Source organism: Erithacus rubecula (assembly GCF_903797595.1).
Source record: "Erithacus rubecula genome assembly, chromosome: 27".
NCBI lineage: Eukaryota > Metazoa > Chordata > Aves > Passeriformes > Muscicapidae > Erithacus > Erithacus rubecula.
In genome coordinates, this window is record NC_136679.1 from 4,283,218 (window position 1) to 4,303,334 (window position 20,117).

At 58.3% G+C, this 20,117-nt stretch overlaps 2 protein-coding genes across 11 annotated transcripts in view; both read left to right on the forward strand.

Annotated features, from left to right (window-relative positions):
• Positions 1 to 10,670, forward strand: part of GPATCH8 (G-patch domain containing 8) — a 55,707-nt gene extending 45,037 nt beyond the window's left edge. For 5 of the 7 annotated variants that reach the window (XM_079327768.1, XM_079327766.1, XM_079327769.1 and 2 more), the window contains 3 exons: positions 2,736 to 2,785; positions 4,215 to 4,345; positions 4,740 to 10,669. In XM_079327768.1, the coding sequence (XP_079183894.1) occupies positions 2,736 to 2,785; positions 4,215 to 4,345; positions 4,740 to 8,565 (4,007 nt within the window). In that variant the 3' untranslated portion in view covers positions 8,566 to 10,669. Of the gene's footprint in view, positions 1 to 2,735; positions 2,786 to 4,214; positions 4,346 to 4,739 lie in introns of all 7 variants that reach the window. The other 2 variants (XM_079327764.1, XM_079327765.1) reach the window with 2 other exon arrangements.
• Positions 10,671 to 11,967: 1,297 nt separating this feature from the next.
• On the forward strand, positions 11,968 to 20,070 carry ITGA2B (integrin subunit alpha 2b). Of its 4 annotated transcripts, XM_079327774.1 has the most exons (30): positions 11,972 to 12,265; positions 12,345 to 12,475; positions 12,555 to 12,652; positions 12,732 to 12,897; positions 12,968 to 13,017; positions 13,388 to 13,433; positions 13,638 to 13,763; positions 13,846 to 13,893; positions 14,139 to 14,182; positions 14,291 to 14,350; positions 14,468 to 14,520; positions 14,657 to 14,865; positions 14,978 to 15,160; positions 15,252 to 15,297; positions 15,375 to 15,479; positions 15,594 to 15,649; positions 15,725 to 15,876; positions 16,105 to 16,218; positions 16,914 to 16,984; positions 17,064 to 17,211; positions 17,652 to 17,744; positions 17,825 to 17,904; positions 18,025 to 18,105; positions 18,174 to 18,276; positions 18,354 to 18,506; positions 18,589 to 18,696; positions 18,794 to 18,907; positions 19,097 to 19,204; positions 19,281 to 19,403; positions 19,741 to 20,067. In XM_079327774.1, exons 1-30 carry the CDS (start codon positions 12,120 to 12,122, stop codon positions 19,831 to 19,833), a joined length of 3,108 nt encoding a protein of 1,035 aa, XP_079183900.1. In that variant the 5' UTR covers positions 11,972 to 12,119; the 3' UTR covers positions 19,834 to 20,067. The 4 variants fall into 4 exon arrangements, with proteins under 4 accessions (XP_079183897.1, XP_079183898.1, XP_079183899.1 ...); XM_079327772.1 differs by having other exon boundaries at positions 11,970 to 12,265; positions 13,388 to 13,763; positions 19,741 to 20,070; XM_079327773.1 differs by lacking the exon at positions 19,741 to 20,067 and having other exon boundaries at positions 11,970 to 12,265; positions 19,281 to 19,637.
• The last annotated feature ends 47 nt before the right edge of the window (positions 20,071 to 20,117 follow it).

Genomic DNA, 20,117 nt, shown 5'->3' on the forward strand with positions numbered 1-20,117 from the left:
CTGGGGAGGTCCTGCCTGGTACTATCTCATCAGCAAAACCTGGGGTGTGCTGAGTTTTTTCATGGCCCTGAAGCTGTGAGAGCTCTGGGAGTGCTTTGCAACGCTCCCAGGGGTGCACAGGGTGGGATTGTTGGGGTGTCAGTGCAGGGCCAGGAGTTGGATTGGATCCTTGGGGGTTCCTTCCCACTTAGGACATTCTGTGATGATCCAGTGGTTTTCCTGTTGCAGCAGTTCCCGACTTGTGCTTGTCCCTGGGTTTCCTCTCTTCACTGTGCTGGGCTCTCAGGGGCTTTTCAGCAGTGCTGTAGTGCTGGTTTAAGCTCTTCTGTGAGAATTGGAAGGTCCTGGTGGTGTTTGCCATTTGGCCCCTCCTGAGCCATGCAGAGATTGGGAGATAATCCAGCACTGTGGCCTCTTTGTGCTGCAGTGCAGAGGTAGCTGCAGATCTGATACCAAACCTGCTCTTTAGGAGCTCAGTTTGCACTCCAGTGGAAATGCAGAGACGAGTTTGGAATTTTGTTAGAAACAAGGCTGAAAACTTAAAATACAATTCTTTGTTCCAAAGCTGAGGGGGGTGGCAGCTATTAATAAACCCCAGGAAGGCTGAAGGTAGTGAACTACTGCCTACAGCATGTGGAAATCTGGAGAAATTTTATAGAAGTGCTCGTGATTTGTATCATTGCTGGTCACTGCACTGCTGGCCCTTCTGACAGCTGAAGTAATAAACCAGCAGAATATTCCTTGGCTTTATGGTCCCCAGCACTTTGAAAGGATGTTGCTGCTTAGATAAACTGCTTCTTCCTTCCTCAGAAAATACACTGTCCCTGGAGGAAAAAATGCCCCTTAATTTTGAAATCCTGTAGTAGCATGAAGCATGTGTTTGATTTAATGCAGGTTTGGTGGCTCTGATCCTGTTGAAAAAATCAGTCTTGCTAAGCACAGTGAGAAGACTTAAAAAGAGAGGATTCACCCCAAAAGTACAAGTTACCAGGGCTCTTTGTGGGGGGGAGAAGCTCCCTGAGAATAGCTGAGTGGCTGTGTTAAATCCTTGTTGGGATTTCTCTGTGGTTCTGGGGAAGGGGCAGTTCCATGCCCCTGCAGCTTCCCCTCACACCCATACATATGCTGTGGTCCAGAAAGTAATTTTGAGGTTTTTGGGGGATTAGAATAACAAACACTCTCCTCAGGATTAGATGGAAATTTCTTTAGTGTAAGTTGAGCTTAAATATCTGTTTAGTTCAAATGATTTCCTGGGCATGCTGAGACCTGGAAGTGTGTGAGCAGCATTTCAGTGCTCCATGTGCTCCCTTCACCTGGTGAAATTGTACTGCAGGCTTTGGATTGCTCCTTCCACAGGAGTCAGGACTGGGGAGAAGGGTGGGCATAGCTGCAGTGAACTGATTATCCACTCTTGGAGGGCATCAATCACCTGATTCAGTGACATGTTTGCAACAATAAGTGAGGGGAGAGTTACAGGTTATTTTGAAAGGTTCTGGGTATTTTTCATTCCTGTAGCAGGTAGTTCTTACAGATGAGCAGTGTGGGCTCCTGTTTCCCCCCCATCTCCCCCAGGATGCATTTAGGGAAGACAATAGTCCAGCCAATGGAGTCATTTCTGATGATAGGTATGTTGGTGTAGGTCAGTCCAAGAAGCTGAGCTATGTTCTGTTCCGTATTTTACATTTCCAAGGAGCTGGCACAGTACATTTGTGAGCTTTTCTATCCTGTACTTCCCCAGCAAGACACTTCCTCCTGACTCCTGTGTGATAAAAAGAAACTCAGCCTTGAGATCTCTTGTCTTTTGAAAACCAGACCAACTCTTCCCCAATTCTGGAAGTACCAAATTCTCAGCATCCTTGACACCAGGGCCAGTGGTTTGTCAGCCTGAAGGGCCCAGGTTTGGGTGCAGCTGGGAGTTGCTGTGGTGCATATTCTGGAATTAACAATGCTTTGGGATAGTTCATTTGTTTCACACCTCTAAATTCTAAGTGTTGAGAGTGGGAGGTTTGGGGGAACAGAGACACACAAAGATCAGCATTTAATAATGGGCATTTAATTCTGTCTGCATTCAAATTGCCATGTAATGGAGGCAGGAGAGCCTGGGGGCAGCTGCATCAGTCCCAACAGCTCTGAGCCCAAGTGGTGTCCTGGAGGATGATCAGGACCATGCCTGGGGGCACAGGGGGCTCTGAGTGCACCATTGCACCTTCCTCTTGAGAGGGAAAGGTCACAGTTCATGTCTGGTGTAAATAGCTGGGTCATATTTTTTTCCAAATGGATGAGTGATCTCCAGACTTGGCATCAGCCTCCATTAAATAGTTTTGTCAGCTGTTGGTGGCTGTAACTTCGCAGAGCATTTCACACACACTTTCAAAATCAGCATGAAAAAGCTGATAGCATTGCTCAGTCCATCTATTATTTTTTCCTTCCTCTTGGAACAAAATTAACTTTGTAACATTTAACATACACCACAAAACCCTTGAGCCCTTTACTTGTCCTGGTGAAAGTAGCTCTGCTGTTCCAGGTGGGATCATTGCTGTGTCTGTGTGTGTCTGTTTGTGTCCCCTGCTCCAGCTCGGTCCCATGGCTCTGCTGGCTCTGCTCCTGCTCCATAGAATAGCTGGCACACTCCCCCACAGCTCTCTAGTAATGCTTGCTTGGTTGGTTTTTTTTTCTCTCTTCCACTCTTGTTATATTTTTACTTTCTTTTTTTCTTTGTGATGTGATGTTTTCAGCTGATGTATTGAAAGCAAACCCTTCTAATTTGGGAGTCCAGATCACAAGAGTGAGTTTCTTTCTACTGGTGTCTGTAGTTGTATCTTTATTGTGTGTCCTCCCCTCTGATTTTGGTAACAATCAGCCACATTTAGTAAATACAATTAGGTAAGAGAATCCTCTGTCTTGTCCAATCTCCCCCTTTTTCACAAAGCAATGTTCTCTTTACATTGAGCCAGCTTAATTCCTCTAATCTGAGCTTTGGGTTGGTTTCCACATCCACTGTTTCTGTGTGTGGCAGTCTGATGCTGCTCCAGGAAAGAGGCAGAGTCAGCCAGCCAGAAGTATTTAGAATTCACCAGTGATTTGTACATCCTGTACAAGAATTGTTCCAAAGTGACTCTTGCTCTGAGTCCTATTAGTCTCCCAGGCCCTGCATGAAATGCCTGAAAAACATGAAACATTTTCCAAAAGCTGAGTACAGGATGCGTTCTGGAACTGGGCCCTTTGAAAGGGTTTTGAAATGTGCACTAAAAAAGAACAATGAATCCCTTCAGGATGGTAGAGGTCTGTCTTTGTTGCTTTCTGTTACTTAAACTTCTGTAGAGCACTCAAAAAAAAAAATGTTGTGAATATCCACATATATTCCAAGAAAAACCAGCAGCCCTTTCTTGTGCTCTGAGACAGGGTCTTTCCAAAATGTTCTGAAGTCTTGGATGTTTATTTTCTGTTAGAATTGGCTACCTAGACTTCCTCAGTGATACTAGGATGTTTGAAATGCCTTGGGATGGGGTTTGCTCCCTCATGATAAGATTTCTGGGGAACTTGGTGCTTCTGCCCCCCAAAGTATTCAACCCCAAGAGACCCTCCTGCCTTTAGAGCAGTTTGTTTCTTGACCCTCTCAGAACTACTGTCAGGAAAACAAGTAACTGGTTGTGGTGTATGTTGTATTCTGGATTTGCTTGCAAAATCATTTGCATGGGATTTTTGGCTCCTTCTCCAATGTAATGGTACATTGCTTTTGTCAGATGTCATTCCTGGGTAACTCTGGCACCAGCTAATCCCTCCTGTCCTTTGGCCCGTGCTCTTGATTTGTGTCATGCACTGTTTGTCAAGTACATCTGCACCCTGCAAGAGTGGCAAAGTAAACAACCCTTCTTATTTTCCTCTTTTCCTTCCAGAATTTGCTTGTTGCTTCAAAATCAGCTTTGTTGTCCATGCTAAAGAAAACAAGTAGTGTTGATTGGAAAGGGGTATACACAGAACTTGAAGTCATAGCCAAAAGTGACCACCAGTTGTCTTTTCCTCCAGCTGCTGGGAGGATGGCAGTGTGCTCCATGGGGTTTGTTGAGCTAAGATGCTGTTGCTCCATCCTGGCTCAATAAATGTCCCTGGGGAGGGGTTTGACACTGCAATTTCCAATGCTACAGCAAAGAGCTGCTCTTGGATAAACCACAAACAGCTTTGATCTGATCCATCCCTGTTTTCTTTTGCCTCAGAGGTTGAAAGATCTCAAGCAAAGGGAATTTGCTCGCAATGTCTCGTCGAGGTCCCGGAAGGATGAGAGGAAGCAGGAGAAAGCGCTGCGGCGCCTGCACGAGCTGGCTGAGCAGAGGAGGCAGCCTGAGTGGTGAGTCTGGGTGGTCCCCAGCACCTCTGAAGCCCAGGAGGCTGCAGCCCTGGGCTGGGCTGGGCTGGCATTCCTGCTCTGGGGTACTGCACAGGATTTGAGGACAAAGCTTCACACTGGTGTTTGGGGCTGATGCTGTGGTTTTGGTAGGAGTGAATTCACTAAACTGATCGTGCAGAGCATCCCCAAATTGCTTTATCCAGCAATACATTTTTTTTCAGTAATTTAATGTTATTAAAAACTTTGAGTGGCTGTATAATGATATTTTAATGCATGTGTCTGGGCACATTCAAGAGCACTTGAACTGTGTAAGATTGTCTTTGCTGAGGGATGGATCCTCCTGCAGAGGGCCAGGGACACCAGTCACCTGTGTTTTCTCTCTCCCCTGTTCCAGTGCTCCTGGAAGTGGGCCCATGTTCAGGACCACCACGGTGGCTGTGGACGAGGAAGGAGGTGGAGATGACGATGATTCTGCGGCCAACAGTGGCTCCTTCATCCAGACAAGCTCCGGCCAGGCCACAGAGATGACCACAGACAGGGGATTCCTGAACACTGGACAAGGCACTGTGGTGCCAGGCCAGACACCTGCCCAGGGGACACAGGCTGTCAGCTTTGGTATTAAGAGTTCTCTGGGAACTCCACTGCAGAAGATCGGGGTGTCCTTTTCCTTCGCCAAGAAGACCCCAGTGAAGCTGGAGACCATCGCTTCTGTTTTCAAGGACCACGTGGATGAGTCCAGCTCTGCAGATGGGCCAAAAGGTGATGAGAAGGGGTCCTCAGAGGCTGGCAGCCTGCAGAAATCTGGGGAGGGTGAAGGCACCAATAATTCTGATGGCAAGGCAGAGGATGATGACCAGCATGACAAGGACAGTGGGGCTCTGACCAGCACCTTATCCAAACTGAAGAAGATGAGGCGAGAAGATGGACCAACAGCTGTGGAACCAGAGTATTACCACTACATCCCCCCAGCTCACTGTAAAGTAAAGCCCAACTTTCAATTCCTGCTTTTCATGAAGGCTACTGAGCAAACAGAAGTGGAAAATGTGAACAAAAAAAACGCGCGCGAAATGAAAAAGGGGAGTCCCCCCAAACCCAAACCCAGCAAGCACACGGAAAAGGCTGCTGAGAGCACGGCTCAGCAGAAGGAGCAGAGTACTACTGAAAGTGCAGCTCAGCAGGGCAAAACAGAGCAAAAAGACATCCCAGAGAATGAAAGTACACAGGAGAGCAAGAACCTTTCCGAGAGCAATCCCCCCGAGCCAGACACTGCCAAAGAAGCTCCTCCTCCTGCCTTGGGCTGCAGAGATGGCTCTGAGGGACCAAAGCACCCCATGGGACCTTTTTTCCCTGTGCTGAGTAAGGACGAGAGCACGACGCTGCAGTGGCCTTCAGAGCTGCTCATCTTCACCAAAGCTGAGCCCTCTGTGTCCTACAGCTGCAACCCCCTGTACTTTGACTTCAAGCTCTCCCGTAACAAGGATGCAAAAGGGAAAGGGGCAGAGAAATCCAAGGATCCAGGGGGGCTTTGTAAAGACAACACTCAGAGCACAGAACCTGGTGAGGCGAGCAAAGCCAAGGAGGCTGAAAGTGTAGGGAACAGTTCTGCTCAAAAAATGGAAAACAAATCCCAGAGCAAGCAGGAGTCCAGTCTGGAAAGTGTCGGTAAGGGAGAGGAGGAGGACAGCAGTAAGAGTATAACGGGTAAGAGTAAATCTGGAAGGTCCCATAAACACAAAAAGAAAAAGAAGCACAAAAAGTCCAGCAGACACAAACGCAAACACAAGGAGGAAGCTGAGGAGAAGGCCCGGAAAACTGAGCTGGGGGAAGAGAAGCCCAAGAAACGGAAAAGGCACAGGCACAAAAAGGGTAAATCCTCCCTTTCAACTGAGTCAGACCGGGCACTGAAACCTGAACTGTCTGAAGACTGCAGCCATTTCCAGAAGAAAAAGCGATGCTCCCAGGAGTCCCAGAGGAAATCCCTGTCTGCTGAGGAGGGAAGCAGTGGTAAAAAAGAGGACGGAGGTAACTCCTGCCAGGAGCACGGCAGCAAAAGACACAAGGCTGAGCTGCAGCAGGTGCCTGGTGCGAGGAGGCGCTGCCCAGCTCTGTCCCAGGCCCGGAGCGGCCGCCGGAGCCGCCAGAGCAGCGGCGATGACGAGGACAGCGACGAGGGCTCCCCCGGCAAGCGCTGCCGCCAGAAATCGCCGTCGCAGTACAGCGACGACTACGACTCGGGCAGCGAGCACTCGCGCAGCCGCTCCCGCTCGGGCCGCAGGCACTCCTCACACAGGTCCTACTCCAGCAGCTCGGACGCGTCCTCGGGCCACAGCCGCTACAGCTGCCACAGGAGCTACTCGGACGACAGCTACAGCGACTACAGCGACCGCTCCCGCTGCCACTCCAAGCGTTCCCAGGACTCGGAGGATGACTCTGACTACAACAGCTCAAACCACCGCTCCAAGCGGCGCAAATACTCCTCGTCGGAAGACGACTACAGCTCGAGCAGGAGCCGGTCCAGGAGTCGGAGCAGGAGCCGAACCCACCCTCGAGACAGGTCGAGGAGCCGGGGCAGGAGCCGCAGCAGCAGCTGCAGCCGCAGCCGGAGCAAGAGGAGGAGCCGCAGCGTGACAAGCCGCAGCTGGAAGCGCAGCCGCAGCTACAGCCGGGACCGCAGCCGTAGCACCCGCAGCCACTCGCAGAGATCCCTGTCACGGAAGGGCTCGCGGGGCCACGAGAGTCCCGAGGAGAGAAGGTCTGGCAGAAGGGACTTCATCAGGTCCAAGATCTATCGCTCCCAGTCTCCTCATTATTTCCGGACAGGCCGAGGTGAAGGGTCGCTGCTGAAGAAGGAGGATGGCAAAGGAGAGGATCTGAAAGGATCTGGCTCTCTGTCCCAGAACAGCAGCGGCTGTGGCACGGGGCGCACCTCGGAAGGGGACTGCAGTCCTGAGGAGAGGAACTCTGTCACTGCAAAGCTGCTCCTGGAAAAGGTGCAGTCCAGGAAGGTTGAGAAGAAGCCCTGCGTCACTGACGAGATGCTGTCGGGGGCAAACAAAGTGGGTATAAAGCTCAAAGATCCTCCCCAGGGCTACTTTGGCCCCAAACTGCCTCCTTCCTTAGGCAACAAACCGGTTCTGCCCTTAATTGGGAAGTTGCCAACCATTCGGAAACCAAACTCCAGAAGATACGAGGAGTCTGGCTTGGAGAGGGGCGAGGAGCAGGAGCTGTCAGATGCTGAGGATGGTTCCCAAGGCATGGAGGAGGGTCAGCTGGCTGGCCAGTCTCTCCTAGAAGATGTGGTGATGGTAGTTCAGGACAAGCCTCTGGATGAGCAGAAACGTGATGAAGCCTCTGTGGAGATGCCATCCCTTCCTCTGGACACGCCTGCACTCCCTGAGTGCTTTGGCTCCGGAGATCTGGTCATGCCACACAACTTCCTCTCGAATCCCAGCGATGGTGATGGGCTGGAGGCCATGGACGGGAGCAACCAGCAGGTCCCAGTAGAAACCAGTATGATGCCCTTAGTTCCAGATGTTGATCGCTTTCCTGGCTACGTGCCTCAGAGCGGGGAGCCGAGCATGGAAGGGGATCAGGAGGGGGGAGAAGATTCCTCTCTAGCCCCGCTGGAGAGCCAGCCCATCACCTTCACCCCCGAGGAGATGGAGAAGTACAGCAAGCTGCAGCAGGCCGCCCAGCAGCACATCCAGCAGCAGCTGCTGGCCAAGCAAGTCAAGGCCTTCCCCGCCTCGGCCGCCCTGGCGCCGGCCGCGCCCGCGCTCCAGCCCATCCACATCCAGCAGCCGGCGGCGGCGTCGGCCACGTCCATCACCACGGTGCAGCACGCCATCCTGCAGCACCACGCCGCCGCCGCCGCCGCCGCCATCGGCATCCACCCCCACCCGCACCCGCAGCCCCTCGCTCAGGTCCACCACATCCCCCAGCCGCACCTGACGCCCATTTCCTTGTCCCACCTGACCCACTCGATTATTCCAGGGCACCCCGCCACCTTCCTGGCCAGTCACCCCATCCACATCATTCCGGCGTCCGCCATCCACCCGGGCCCCTTCACCTTCCACCCTGTCCCTCACGCTCTCTACCCGACCCTCCTGGCTCCGAGGCCTGCGGCCGCCGCCGCCGCCACCGCCCTGCACCTCCACCCCCTGCTGCACCCCATCTTCTCAGGACAGGACTTACAGCATCCACCCAGCCACGGAACATGAAGGACAAAATGAAGGAACCTCGGAGGAAGGAGAATAGTTGGCATTTTGGGAAGGGGTTGGAGTCGAGCCAGTGGGCAGGTGAGGCCTGAGCGTTTCCTTTCACTCTTGAGCAGCCCAAGAGGCCGAGGCTCGAGGGCTGGGCTCTTGCTGTATCCCAGCAATGTCTCGCTCTGACTCCTCCGTGCCGCTCTGGGAGAGCCATTTCACCTTTATAACAGCGAGACACTTGGAAAGGCTTTTTTTCCCCTTGGATTCTTACACTTGGTCATCTCCCTTCTGCCACCTTGTACATGATAAATGAGGTTTCATACACACTAATGGATCTCTAAAAATCCTTTTAATGAGGTCATCTAATTAAAATAGCATGATTGAATCCGGCTTGTAATTGGCGATGGAACGTGGGGAGCTGTCAGCTGCGGAGGGACTGAAGGCCTCGGCTTTCAGGCACTGCAGGAGGTTCCTTGGCCCCTGTCACTGCACACATGGGGTTTTCTTGGTGTGAGCAGCAAAGGTAGAAGTAAGATCATAGTGTAAAGAGCAGGAGGAGCTCTGTGTGTGTGCCCAGAGCTCCCATCCTTCTCCAGCCTGCATCCGTGTTCTCCTGCGCCAGGACCAGGCCTGGATATCCCAGATGAAGAGAGGTTCTTGGGTCAGGGTTGGGATTCCAGTCAGTCTGGGCTTTGACCACTCTTCTCCTGAAAGGGGGAAAAAATCACTCTGAATTTCATCTTCTGTGGTGTTGGGAAAGAGGCACTGGGATGGGAGAGAGAAGGAAAATCCTGTTAGGAATTGAAGCAATACAGAGGACAGGGGAGCGCAGCCAGGATGTGAAGTGTGTTCTTTCCTCTGTAACACTGATGGTTTCCTTATTAATTTATAGGATTTTTTTTTTTTTTAATGTAAAGAATTGCACTGAACTCTGTAAACAAAGATGCTGCTTTTTGTAGCTCCTATCAAAGGTTACATTTGTAGTATATCGCAATAATATTTTTTACAGCCAGTTCTTAGTGGTACTTGTTCTGGTGGCTTCTGTGTAAATATGTTTGCTGTAGGTGACCCAAGACACTTGTAAAGGTTCAATTTATAGTTTCAGCTAGATGCAGAACAGCTAAGCATGTATATTTTACCAAGCTCATGTATTTTTGAAGTTTTTATGTACTATAAAATGTAAAAACAAACAAAAAAAATCTTCATTTAGAATTTTGCAGAAGAAAAAAAAATCAACAGGTGGGACTTGGGCAAGGTGAGGGGTGTGGGGATAGCAGTGACTCTGGCAGGTAATGCTGCATTCCTCCCTGCCATAGGAATGGGCACTGGAGCAGTCTGGGGAGCAGCAGGAATTCAGGGTGCTCCCAGAGTATAGAGAGTCTTTTTTTTTTTTTTTCCTTTTTCCTTTCCTTTTCCCCTGCTTTGGAAGCAGTAATGTGCAGACCCTGCTGGTGCAGGAGGAGCCTTGGGACTGTTCCCATCCCACTCACATTGTTACACCAGCTCAGTCCATAACCCATACCTGGATTTCCCAGTTCTCCCAGCATCACCCAGCTCAGCTTCCCCACCCCAGAGCAGGGGATGAGCTGCTGCTGTCCCCACTCACAGGGCCCTGCAGGTGTCACAGCCCTGGGGCCACCACAGCTGCAGGGAGGGGACTCTGAGCAGGGTGGGGATGTGGTTTCCCCGTCCCTTTTCTGTCTGTCCCCTTCCTCATCCTCCTGTCCCCTCCTGGAGTGCAGCACCAGACCAGGCAGAGTTAAAGGATCAAAAATTCCCCTGAGCTCCCTCACCGTGTAAATGAGAAATTGGAGCAGGTCAGAGTGACAGCAGTCACAAAAAAGGGACTCAATTTCCTGTAAATACCAAACAGTTCAGTGTTACTGTCAGAGATGAGCTTTGTAGGGCTCATCCATGCCCCGGCCCCATCACGCTGTGGGCAGGGATTATTTTTGGACTACAGGATAGCGCTAAAATAATTAACCTGTCATTACTTAACGAGCATAAACAGACTGTATTTAACTTTGTCACATAAGATATATATATAAATATATATATATGCTGTAAAATGAGGGAAAAAAACCTTTCTAATAAACCAATGATTTGTGGAAAAAAAGGTGTGGTGTGTGGTGGTGGGGAGCTGCTGTGTAGAGCACCAGCCTCTCCTTTTCCTAACCAAAGGCCTGGTTTGATTAAAGGAAAAAAATCCACCCTCTGTATGCCAGCAGGGTCGGGGTCCAGAGTGCCACCTGCCCTTCCCTGGCAGTGGCCCTGAGAGGAGGTAGCTGATGAGGGATGGTGCAGAAGTGCTGAAAGAAACAGGAAATTAAGTAATTGGACAGAAGAAAGAATTACAATTGCCTCCAGGGGGTCTGATGCGGGCTCCAGCTGGGTTCAGATGCTGCTGCCAGCTGGGAGGAGACCTCCCGAGGAGGAGCAGCTGCCCCTGAGTCTGGTGTCCTTCTCTCCCGGGGCGCGGAGCTGATGCGGGCTCAGCTGAACCCTTCCCCCCCTCGGAGCGCTGCCACGGCTCTGGGCAAATGCTGCTCTCTTCCAACTGCAGCTCCAGGGCAGGGCTGCCCCGAAGGGCTGGAGCACACCCCACTCCGGACCTAAGGTGCCATTTGGCTCGGCAGGACCCCTGTGCTCCCCGAACCCCCCCCGAGTCCCCTGTCCTGCCTCCCACCTGCAGCTTCAGCTCAGGAGAAAAGCCCCGTTTCACACAGGCCGGTCCCAGGGAGATGCTCTGCGGCCTCTCCCTGCCACCGGCGCTCGATTGGCACGAGGAACCCCCGGAGATCTCGAGCAGCACCAGAGTCCTTAATTAACGCAGTTTAAATGAATGCTGCAGGTGTGTTCAGGGCCCGATGCCGCTGTCCGGGCAGGGCTGAGCTGCTGTCACAGGCCTGACTGCGGGCACCGGTTGCTCCGCGGGGACAGGGACAGGGACACGCCGCGTTCCCTTGGCTGTGGCTGTCCCCACCCTGCCCCCGGTCCCTTGCCAGAGCCATTGCCCTGCCCAGCGCTGGTGCCTCTCCCCTGGCGGGGTTTTGGGGTGTCCCTGCCCGGGAAAGGGGACACTGGGAGGGTGATGCCTAGTGCGGGTGGGCTCGGTGCTGTCAGCTCCATCCGGCTGCGGAGGGGATACCGGGGGCGATGGAGGGGCCCTGTGCTTTCTGCGCTCCCCCTTCCACGCCACATTTCCGCTGGTAGGGACTGCCTGCACCCCGAAATAGCCACCCCAAGATGGACATCCCGAAATAGGCACCCCGAGCCTGGCACCCCGCGGCGGGCTGGGTGCGGGCTCGGCGGGCGATAGGCTCAGTGTCCCCCACCCGTCACCGTGTCTCCTGGTGGCTCTGCCACCTCCTGCCCCCCCCGCTCCGGCCACATCCGTGTCCCCCGCACCTCTCTGGCTCCCTGCAGAAGCGGATGTGCTTCTGTGGGTCCGGAGGGGGGAGGGCTTCCTGTGCTCCCCATTCCTGCTGGCTCCGTCCCCAGCTGCGTCCCCCGAGATAAGCCAGGGACACCCCGGGACGGGGCTGTGGCCACACTTCGGGGTGACAATGGGACTGCTGCGAGTGCTGCTGTTCCTCGGGGGGCTGCACCTGCCCCCCATACTGGGGCTTCTCCAGGAGCCCCCCACCATATACGAGGGACCCCCCGGCAGCTATTTCGGTTTCGCCATGGATTTCCACATGAGCGAGGGAAGGTAGGGAGGCCCGGTGTGCCGGGGTCGGGCACGGGCACGGCTCTCGCCCGCCGACCCTGACACCCGCTCTGCCCCCCAGGCCCAGCGTGGCCGTGGGGGCCCCCCGTGCCAACACGTCCCAGCCCGGCGTGGCTCAGCCCGGCGCCGTCTTCCTCTGCTCCTGGCCCCCCGACGAGACCCCCTGCCAACCCCTCCCCATCGACACTGCGGGTGCGTGGGCGCCGTGGGGTGGGGGGTGGGCAGGGCGGGGGTGCCAGCTCCGTACATTCCCCTTGTCCCACTCCCCCAGGGGACGAGAGCGAGAGCCAGGGCACCTTGGAGCTCCACACCTACAAGTCGCACCAGTGGCTGGGAGCGTCCGTCACCAGCTGGGACGACAAACTGGTGGTGGGTGCATCGGGGGGAATGCGGGCAGCCGTGGGTGGCGGCGGGGCGGGCACCCAGCCTGTGCCATCGCCGTGCCCAGGTCTGTGCCCCGCTGCAGCACTGGAACGCCATGAAGGGGCAGCAAGAAGCGTTCCGCACCCCGACGGGCACCTGCTTTGTGTGGAGCCCGAGGCAGCGGCGCGCGGTCTGGTACTCGCCCTGCCGCGACCAGACCATGGCCAGCACCTACCGCCAGACGAACTACGGTGAGGGGGGACCGGGGGGAGGGGGGTGCCCCCAACCCCGCGTCCTTCTGACCCTGCCCTGTGCCCCCAGTGCATGACAAGCGCTACTGCGAGATCGGCTTCAGCGCCGCCGTCACCCCGGTGAGAGGGGACTTAAGGGGCTTGGGGGACTGGAGGGACTCGGGGGACTCGGACACCTTGAGGGTATCGGGGGGCCAGGGTACCCCTCGGAATGCCCATGGGGTGCTGATAGAGATGCAGAGGCTGTGGCCAGCGTGGGACCTGGGTGTCACGGCCGGGGATGTTGGGGTAGGGATGCTGAAATAGGGGATGCTGGAGTGGGAATTCTGGAAGGAGTGGAGGGAATTTTGGGGTGGGGGTGCCAGGATGGGAGATGCTGGGCTGGCATATGTCAGGATGGGAAATACTAGGGTGGGAGATACTTGTATGAGGATGCTTTAGGGGGATGCCTGGGCGCCCCGGGGTGATGCTGAGCCAGCTCCTCCCGCAGGACGGGACGCTGGTGCTGGGTGCCCCCGGCGGGTACTATTTCACGGGTGAGTCCTTCCTGCCGGCGTTGCCACCCTGGCTGGTGCTCCCGGGGTGCTCCCTTTGGGTGGGCACGGCGGGAGGAGGAATCCCGGGTGGGGTACCCCGTAACTGCCACCCGCAGTGGCACTGGCAGCCCAGGGCCACATCCCAGGGCGTGTGGCAGCGGGTGCCCTGTCAGTGCTGGTGCTCCCCGCCGCCGTGTTCCCCAGGGCTCGTGTACTCGGTGGAGCTGGACAAGATCCTCGGGCGCTTCCTCGGCACGTCGCTGCTGTGGCTGGGAAGCCCCGGGCGCCCCACGGAGCCCGTGTCCGTGGCCTACGAGGACGGGTACCGGGGTGAGCAGTGGGCACGGGCACCCCGCCCCACTGCCAGCTCCTGCTGGGATACGCCGGGTCACCAACGCCCATCTCCCTGCAGGGTACTCGGTGGCTGTAGGCGAGTTTGATGGCAACCCCAAAACCAAAGGTAGGGCTGGGGAGTGCAGGGAACTGGGGTTCATGGGGCAGGGGCACCCCGGGGCTCCAGAGTGACCTTGCTTCCCTTCCCGAGGGGGCTGGACAGGTTGTGCCAGGACAGGGGTCTCATCAATCTTTGTGCCCTCATGCCCCCATGTCGCACCAAGGGTATCCTTGTGCCCACCCCAGTGCCGGGGGTATCCCTGTGCCCCCCTGTGTCTCAATGGAGGCACTCAGGGCTCTCATCCCTCACAGAGTACGTGGTGGGGGTCCCCAACAAGAGCAACACGAGAGGTGAGGTAAGTGCTGCTAAGTTCCCGGTGCCGGTGCCTGGCCGAGGGGACACCAGGGGACACTACCATGTGTGGCCCCGGGCTGGGCCTGGCGTCTGACACTGCCCTGGGCAGGTGGAGATCTTCACTGCAGGGAACACTCTGCGTCGGGTGCGGGGCATCACCAGCGAGCAGGTACCTGTCCTGTGGCACCCCCGGTGCTCTACAGCGCTCCTGCCCCCATCCCATAGCACCCCCGCCCACTGTGTCCCTGGCACCCCCGGTACCACCCTCTACCCGGACCCTTTCCAGGTGGCTTCGTACTTCGGACACACGGTGGCAGTGGCTGATGTCGATGGGGACGGGTGAGAGCAGGGACAGTCGTCCCCTCCTCCTCCATGGGGACACCCAGGGGTGCTGCCCCGCGCCTGGCACGGCACCGCTGGGTGCCCCCAGCCCCCAAACCTGCGGACCCTGACCCTGACCCCGCGCCGGGCACAGGCGGGACGACCTGCTGGTGGGTGCGCCCCTGTACATGGCCCGGGGCTCCGACGGGCAGCGCAGCGAGCTGGGGCGCCTCTACGTCTACCTGGGGCGGGGGCAGCAGCCCCTCGCCGGGCCCCCCCAGACCCTGACAGGCACCCACCCCTACGGCCGCTTCGCCGCCGCCATCGCCAGCCTCGGGGACCTGGACAAGGACGGCTTCGGAGGTGACAGAGCGGCGGGGAGGGGGCAGAAGGAGGTGCCACTCCGCGGTGCCGCGCCTCGGGGAAACTGAGGCAAGAGAGCGCGGGTAGGTGCTCATGTTCCTTCTGTCCCCAGACGTGGCCGTGGGAGCCCCGCAGGGAGGTGACAGTGGCAGCGGGCAGGTCTTCATCTTCCTCGGGCAGAGCGAGGGGCTGGCGCCGGTGCCCACGCAGCGCCTCGACAGCCCCTTCCCCGGCCCCGCCGCCTTCGGCTTCGCGCTGCGCGGTGCCACCGACCTGGACGGCAACGGCTGCGCGGGTACAGGCCTGGCACGACACCGTCCTGCCAACCCCGGTGTCACCACCCCGGTGCCACCACCCCGGCACTGACCCTTTGCTTGTCCCTGCAGATCTGCTCGTGGGCGCTTACGGGGCGGCCAAGGTGGCCGTGTACCAGTGAGTGCCCGTCCCTGCGGTGGCCCGGGGCTCCCCGTTGGGTTCCCTGGCACCTCAGCAATGTCCCCGTGCCCCAGGGGACTACCCGTGGTGGTGGCCCAGACCCAGCTGAGTGTCCCCGACGGGCTGAACCCTGAGATCCTGGACTGTGACCTGCCCGACTCTGGTGTCCGTGTCAGCTGGTGAGGAGACACTGCCATGGGGACACTAAGGGGACATCACCGTAGGGACCATGAGGACACCACTGTGGGCACACGACAGGTCCCTGAGCACCTGTTGGTGCTGTTTCCTCGCAGCTTCCACGTGGTGTTCTGTGTCAGCGTGACGGGCCAGCACCTCCCTCAGAGCATCCGTGAGTGTCACCCGAGAGGCACCGCTGGGGTGTCACCGCGGGTGTCACCAGTGCCACCCTCCTGTTCCCCACCAGACCTGGAGGCTGAGCTGCAGCTGGACCGGCTCAAGCCCCGGCCGTCGCGGAGGGTCCTGCTGCTGCAGGGGCACCAATCGTCCTGGCAGGAGGAGCTGGTGGTGACACCGGGGACACCCCCTGTGTGCAGCAATCTCACCGCCTACCTTCGGGTACGGGCTCAGCGACAGCGCGTCAGAGGGCGGGGACAATCCATGGAGGGTGGGGGACAGGAATGGGGATGTGGCTTCTCCAGCCGGGATGGGGACTGGGATGGGGACAGGGATTGGGGATGACAGCGTCTCTCTGTCCTAGGAGGGTGGGTAACAGGGATGGGCACAGTGGTGGGTGGGGCGGGCAGGGTGTGCCTTCCAGAGTGCTCAGCCCATGGGTGTCCCCAGGACCAGGCCGAGTTCAAGGACAAGCTGAGCCCGGTGGCCCTGAGCGTGGCCCTGACGCTGCCCAGAGAGGCCCCGGGGTTGGTGCTCTACGGGCACACCCTGGTGCAGGCACAGGTAGGGGGACATGGCTATGGGGTGATGTCACCATGGTGACACGGGGTGGGGTCATCCCCACAGTTGGACCGGGACACACGTGGGTACCCCCAGCCTGGGTGCGCTCAGCTCTGGGGTCCCCAGCCTGTGCCAGTGCCCCCAACACCCCCCTGGGACATTGCCCCCCTTCCTCCCCACAATTGTCCCCAATTTCCATTGGAATGTGCCCCCACACTGTCCCTGCCACTCCCTGGCATGTCCTTCTTGTTCTGCACTCTGTGCTCGCCTTTCAGTCCCCAATCCCTCCTCCCCTGGATGTCTCCTCTGTACCCAGAACTATCCCCATTCCCAAACTCGAGAATTTTCCTCTGCTTCCTTTGTTATTCCCAGTCCCTCTACAGGATGTCCCTGTTGTCCCTGCTCCCTCCTTGGTGTGTCTCAGGGTACGTCCCCAGTCGTGCTCCTGGATGTTCCCTCTGCTGTCTTCATGCTTCCCTCTCCGTGATGTCACCTCCCTCCCCTCCATCCTCGGTCTCTCTTGGAATGTCCCCTCTCTACTCTGCACTGTCCCAAATCTTCCCTCTGGGATGTCCCTTCTGGCCCCTCGACCAGCCCAATTCCTCCCCGGGATGTCCCCTCCGTGCTCCCTGCTGTCCCCAATAACTCCCTCCCCCACCTCACCGTGGATGGGGGGGTTTCCCCCTGTTCCCTCCCAGACCCACATCATCCTGGAGGACTGTGGTGATGACAACCTCTGTGTCCCCGACCTCCACCTGGCCGCCGACACGTGAGCACCGGGGGAAGGGCAGGGTGAGGGAGCGCTCGGTGTCCCCACGGGTGCTGAGCCCTGTCCCCGTGTGCCCCAGCCCCAGCCAACGCCTGCTGATCGGGGAGGAGGCCGCGCTGTCCCTGCGCGCCGACGCCACCAACGCGGGCGAAGGCGCCTTCGAGGCGGAGCTGAGGGTGCAGCTGCCCCCCGGCACCCACTACCAGGCTGCCCGCAGCACCATCCCGGTGAGTGTGAGTGGGGGATGACAGGGGCTGGGGATCTCATATTCTGTTCTCGGTGTTTGGGGTGGGGGGGGTTCGTGTCCTGCCCTTGGTGGCCTCAGTCTGTTTGGGGATGCCCAGAGCGGGGGGTCTCAAACCATGTCCTTGGTGTCACCTTCCAGGGGGTGCCCAGTGGTGATGGGTGTGAGGGGATGCCCAGCAGAGGGGGCACCCAAATCGAGGTTGCCTGGTGGGGATGGGTGCCCAGGGATCCTGGGTTGGCGGGGTTCATGTCCTGCCCTTGAGCGGCCGGCACTCTCCACAGGATCCCCACTGGTGATGGCTGTTCAGGGGTGTCCAGGGTGTGCGGCTCAAGCCCTGCCCTCAGCTCATGCAGGTCCCCAGCGTGGTCGGTTCATGGCAGGATTCATGACGTGTCCCCATCTCATGTCCCCACCCCGCAGGGGCAAGAGAAGCTGAGCTGCAACCCCAGGAAGGAGAATGGGACTCACGTGGTGCTCTGCGAGTTGGGCAACCCCATGAAAGCAGGGGCCCGGGTAAGGGGTCGCGGGGTCCCTGCTGTGCCTGTCACCCATCGGGGCTGGTCACGCAGCTGCGCCTCTCTGCTGTCCCCTAGATCATCGTGGACATGGAGCTGAGCGTGTCCGGGCTGGAGGACATGGGGGATGCCATCACCTTCCACCTCCAGCTGCGGAGGTGACACCCTGCTGTGCCGCTGTCCCCCACCCACTGCTGGGAAACCGGCACCTCAGACTCTGTGTCCTCAGCATGTCCCCAAACTCAGTGTCCATCCCTCATCTCGCTGTGTCCCCACAGCAAGAACAGCCCCAGCTCCAGCAATGCATCCGTGACGGTGACAGTGCCCGTGGAGGCAGAGGCAGAGATGCAGCTGCGAGGGTGAGGATCTGGGAGACATGGGGATAATCGGGGGACAAGGGGGGACACTGACCCTCCTCTCCCATCAGCAACTCCCTGCCTGCCGTCACGGTGTTGCCCACGAGCTGGCACTGGGTGGAGGGCAGCCAGCGGCCCGAAGACCACGGCATCAAGGTGGAACACGTCTATGAGGTAGAACACGGCACCCGCGGGTTCCCTCTGTCCCCTCCACTCCCGGTGCTGGGCATCACCCCACCGTCCTCCCGCAGCTCCACAACAAAGGTCCCAGCACCGTCAGCGGGGTCACTCTGAGCCTCGCCGTCCCGTACCTGCTGGGCGACCAAGTCCTGTTCTACCTGCTGGAGCTGAGCACCGAGGGGGGCATGAACTGCTCCCACCACCCCGACCTCAACCCCGCCCAGGTAGGGGCTGCGGGACCGCCATTCGCCGGCAGGCGCTGGGACGTGACAAGGAGCTGGGTGTCACCTCTGTGTCCCCTTCCAGCTGGGGATCGCTCCGACGGCCGCGGCGCCCGGGAACGGCAGCCACCAGCGGGAGCGCCGGCAGGCGGAGCCGCCCCCGGGAGCCGGGCTGGGGGACTTTGTCCGTGTGGTGAGCGGGTGACCCTGGGGACCTGCAGCCCGTGGTGGCACTGGGCTGGGAGTGCTCTCTGCGCTGGGGGCCCCCCAACACCCACCGTGTCCCTCAGGACTGTGACAATGCCACGTGCGTGGAAATCACCTGCCACGTGCCCAGCCTGGGCAAGGACCAGCGGGCTCTGGTCAGCGTCCACGCCCTGCTCTGGATGGACACCCTGCAGACGGTACTGTCGCCTGGAATAGAGGGGACGAGGTGGCATTGTGGCCCCAGGACGTTCCTGCAATGCCCCTCCTGCAGGGTGGTCCCCAGAGAGAACCCTGGGGGTACCGGGTGTGGGGTGCCCTGTTAGCTGCCAGCACCCCTGATGCCAGGTTCCCTTGCGTCCCCGGCGTGTCCCCTCATCTGTCCCTAGCGGGAGCACCTCCTGACGCAGTTCATCATCCAGTCACAAGCGTGGTTCAACACCTCGGCCATGCCCTACCGCGTCCAGCCCCGGCTCCTGCCCAGCGGCAAGGCTCAGGTAGGGCTGGCGTGGGTGTGGGGACACAGGGGCAGGCAGTGGTGGCAGAGGTGTCACCCACCTTGTCCCTCTGCAGACTGACACCCGCGTGGTACGAGCCAGCCTCGGGGGCGAGGGGGCAGTGCCAGTGTGGTGGGTGGTGCTGGGGGTCCTGGCTGGGCTCCTGCTCCTCACCCTCCTCATCCTCCTCATGTGGAAGGTGAGTGGGCACAGGGGGACACTGGGGACACTGGTGACATCCACCATGGTGGTGCGGCCTCACTGGCACCAGAGGGACCATGAAACATGGGGCACAGTACTGGGAGTGGGGGCTGTGGGACAGGACGGTGGGACAGCAGCACGGGTGACACTGTGCGGTCCCAAGCAGGTGACACTTGGGGTCCCCAGGGACTGGTGCGAGGGGGTCCCTCAGGAGTGATGTCATGGGGTCCCTGCAGCGGTGGCACAGGGATCTCTGGGGGGCTGATAATGTGGGATCCCTGCGGCTGGGGCCGCGGGGTTCCCCGGGGCCCGACTGTCACTGTGTCCCCTTGCAGACGGGATTCTTCAAGAGGACGCGGCCGCCGGCCGAAGGGGACGCGCAGGAGGAGCCCGGCCAGGTCCAGGAGCCTGCCAGTGTCCAGGACTAGCGGGGTCTCCGGGTCCCCCCGTGCCCACCCCCACCCAGCTCCCATTCTCCCCCACAGCCCCGCTCTGCTTCCCTCGGACAATAAATCCCGGCCCTGCCCTCGGGTGGGGGCCCGAGGCGTCCCATGGGGGTGTGGTTGTGTCCCCCCGGACCTGCACCGGGGGGTGCTGGCAGGCGACAGGGCACTGCAAGGGGGCAGGGAGGCTTGTGGGGACCCCCATGTGCCTTTGTGGCCTGACCCGGGAGGACAGTGGTGGGGTTGGTGCCGGTCAGTCCCGTACTTGG

Bases quoted from the DNA above. Each gene is read 5' to 3' on its own strand.
- ITGA2B (XM_079327771.1), top strand. From the start codon at position 12,120: ATGGGACTGCTGCGAGTGCTGCTGTTCCTCGGGGGGCTGCACCTGCCC. The intron at 17,745-17,824 runs GTAAGGGGTCGC...GCTGTCCCCTAG, and splicing joins CCATGAAAGCAGGGGCCCGG to ATCATCGTGGACATGGAGCT. The intron at 17,905-18,024 runs GTGACACCCTGC...GTGTCCCCACAG, and splicing joins TTCCACCTCCAGCTGCGGAG to CAAGAACAGCCCCAGCTCCA.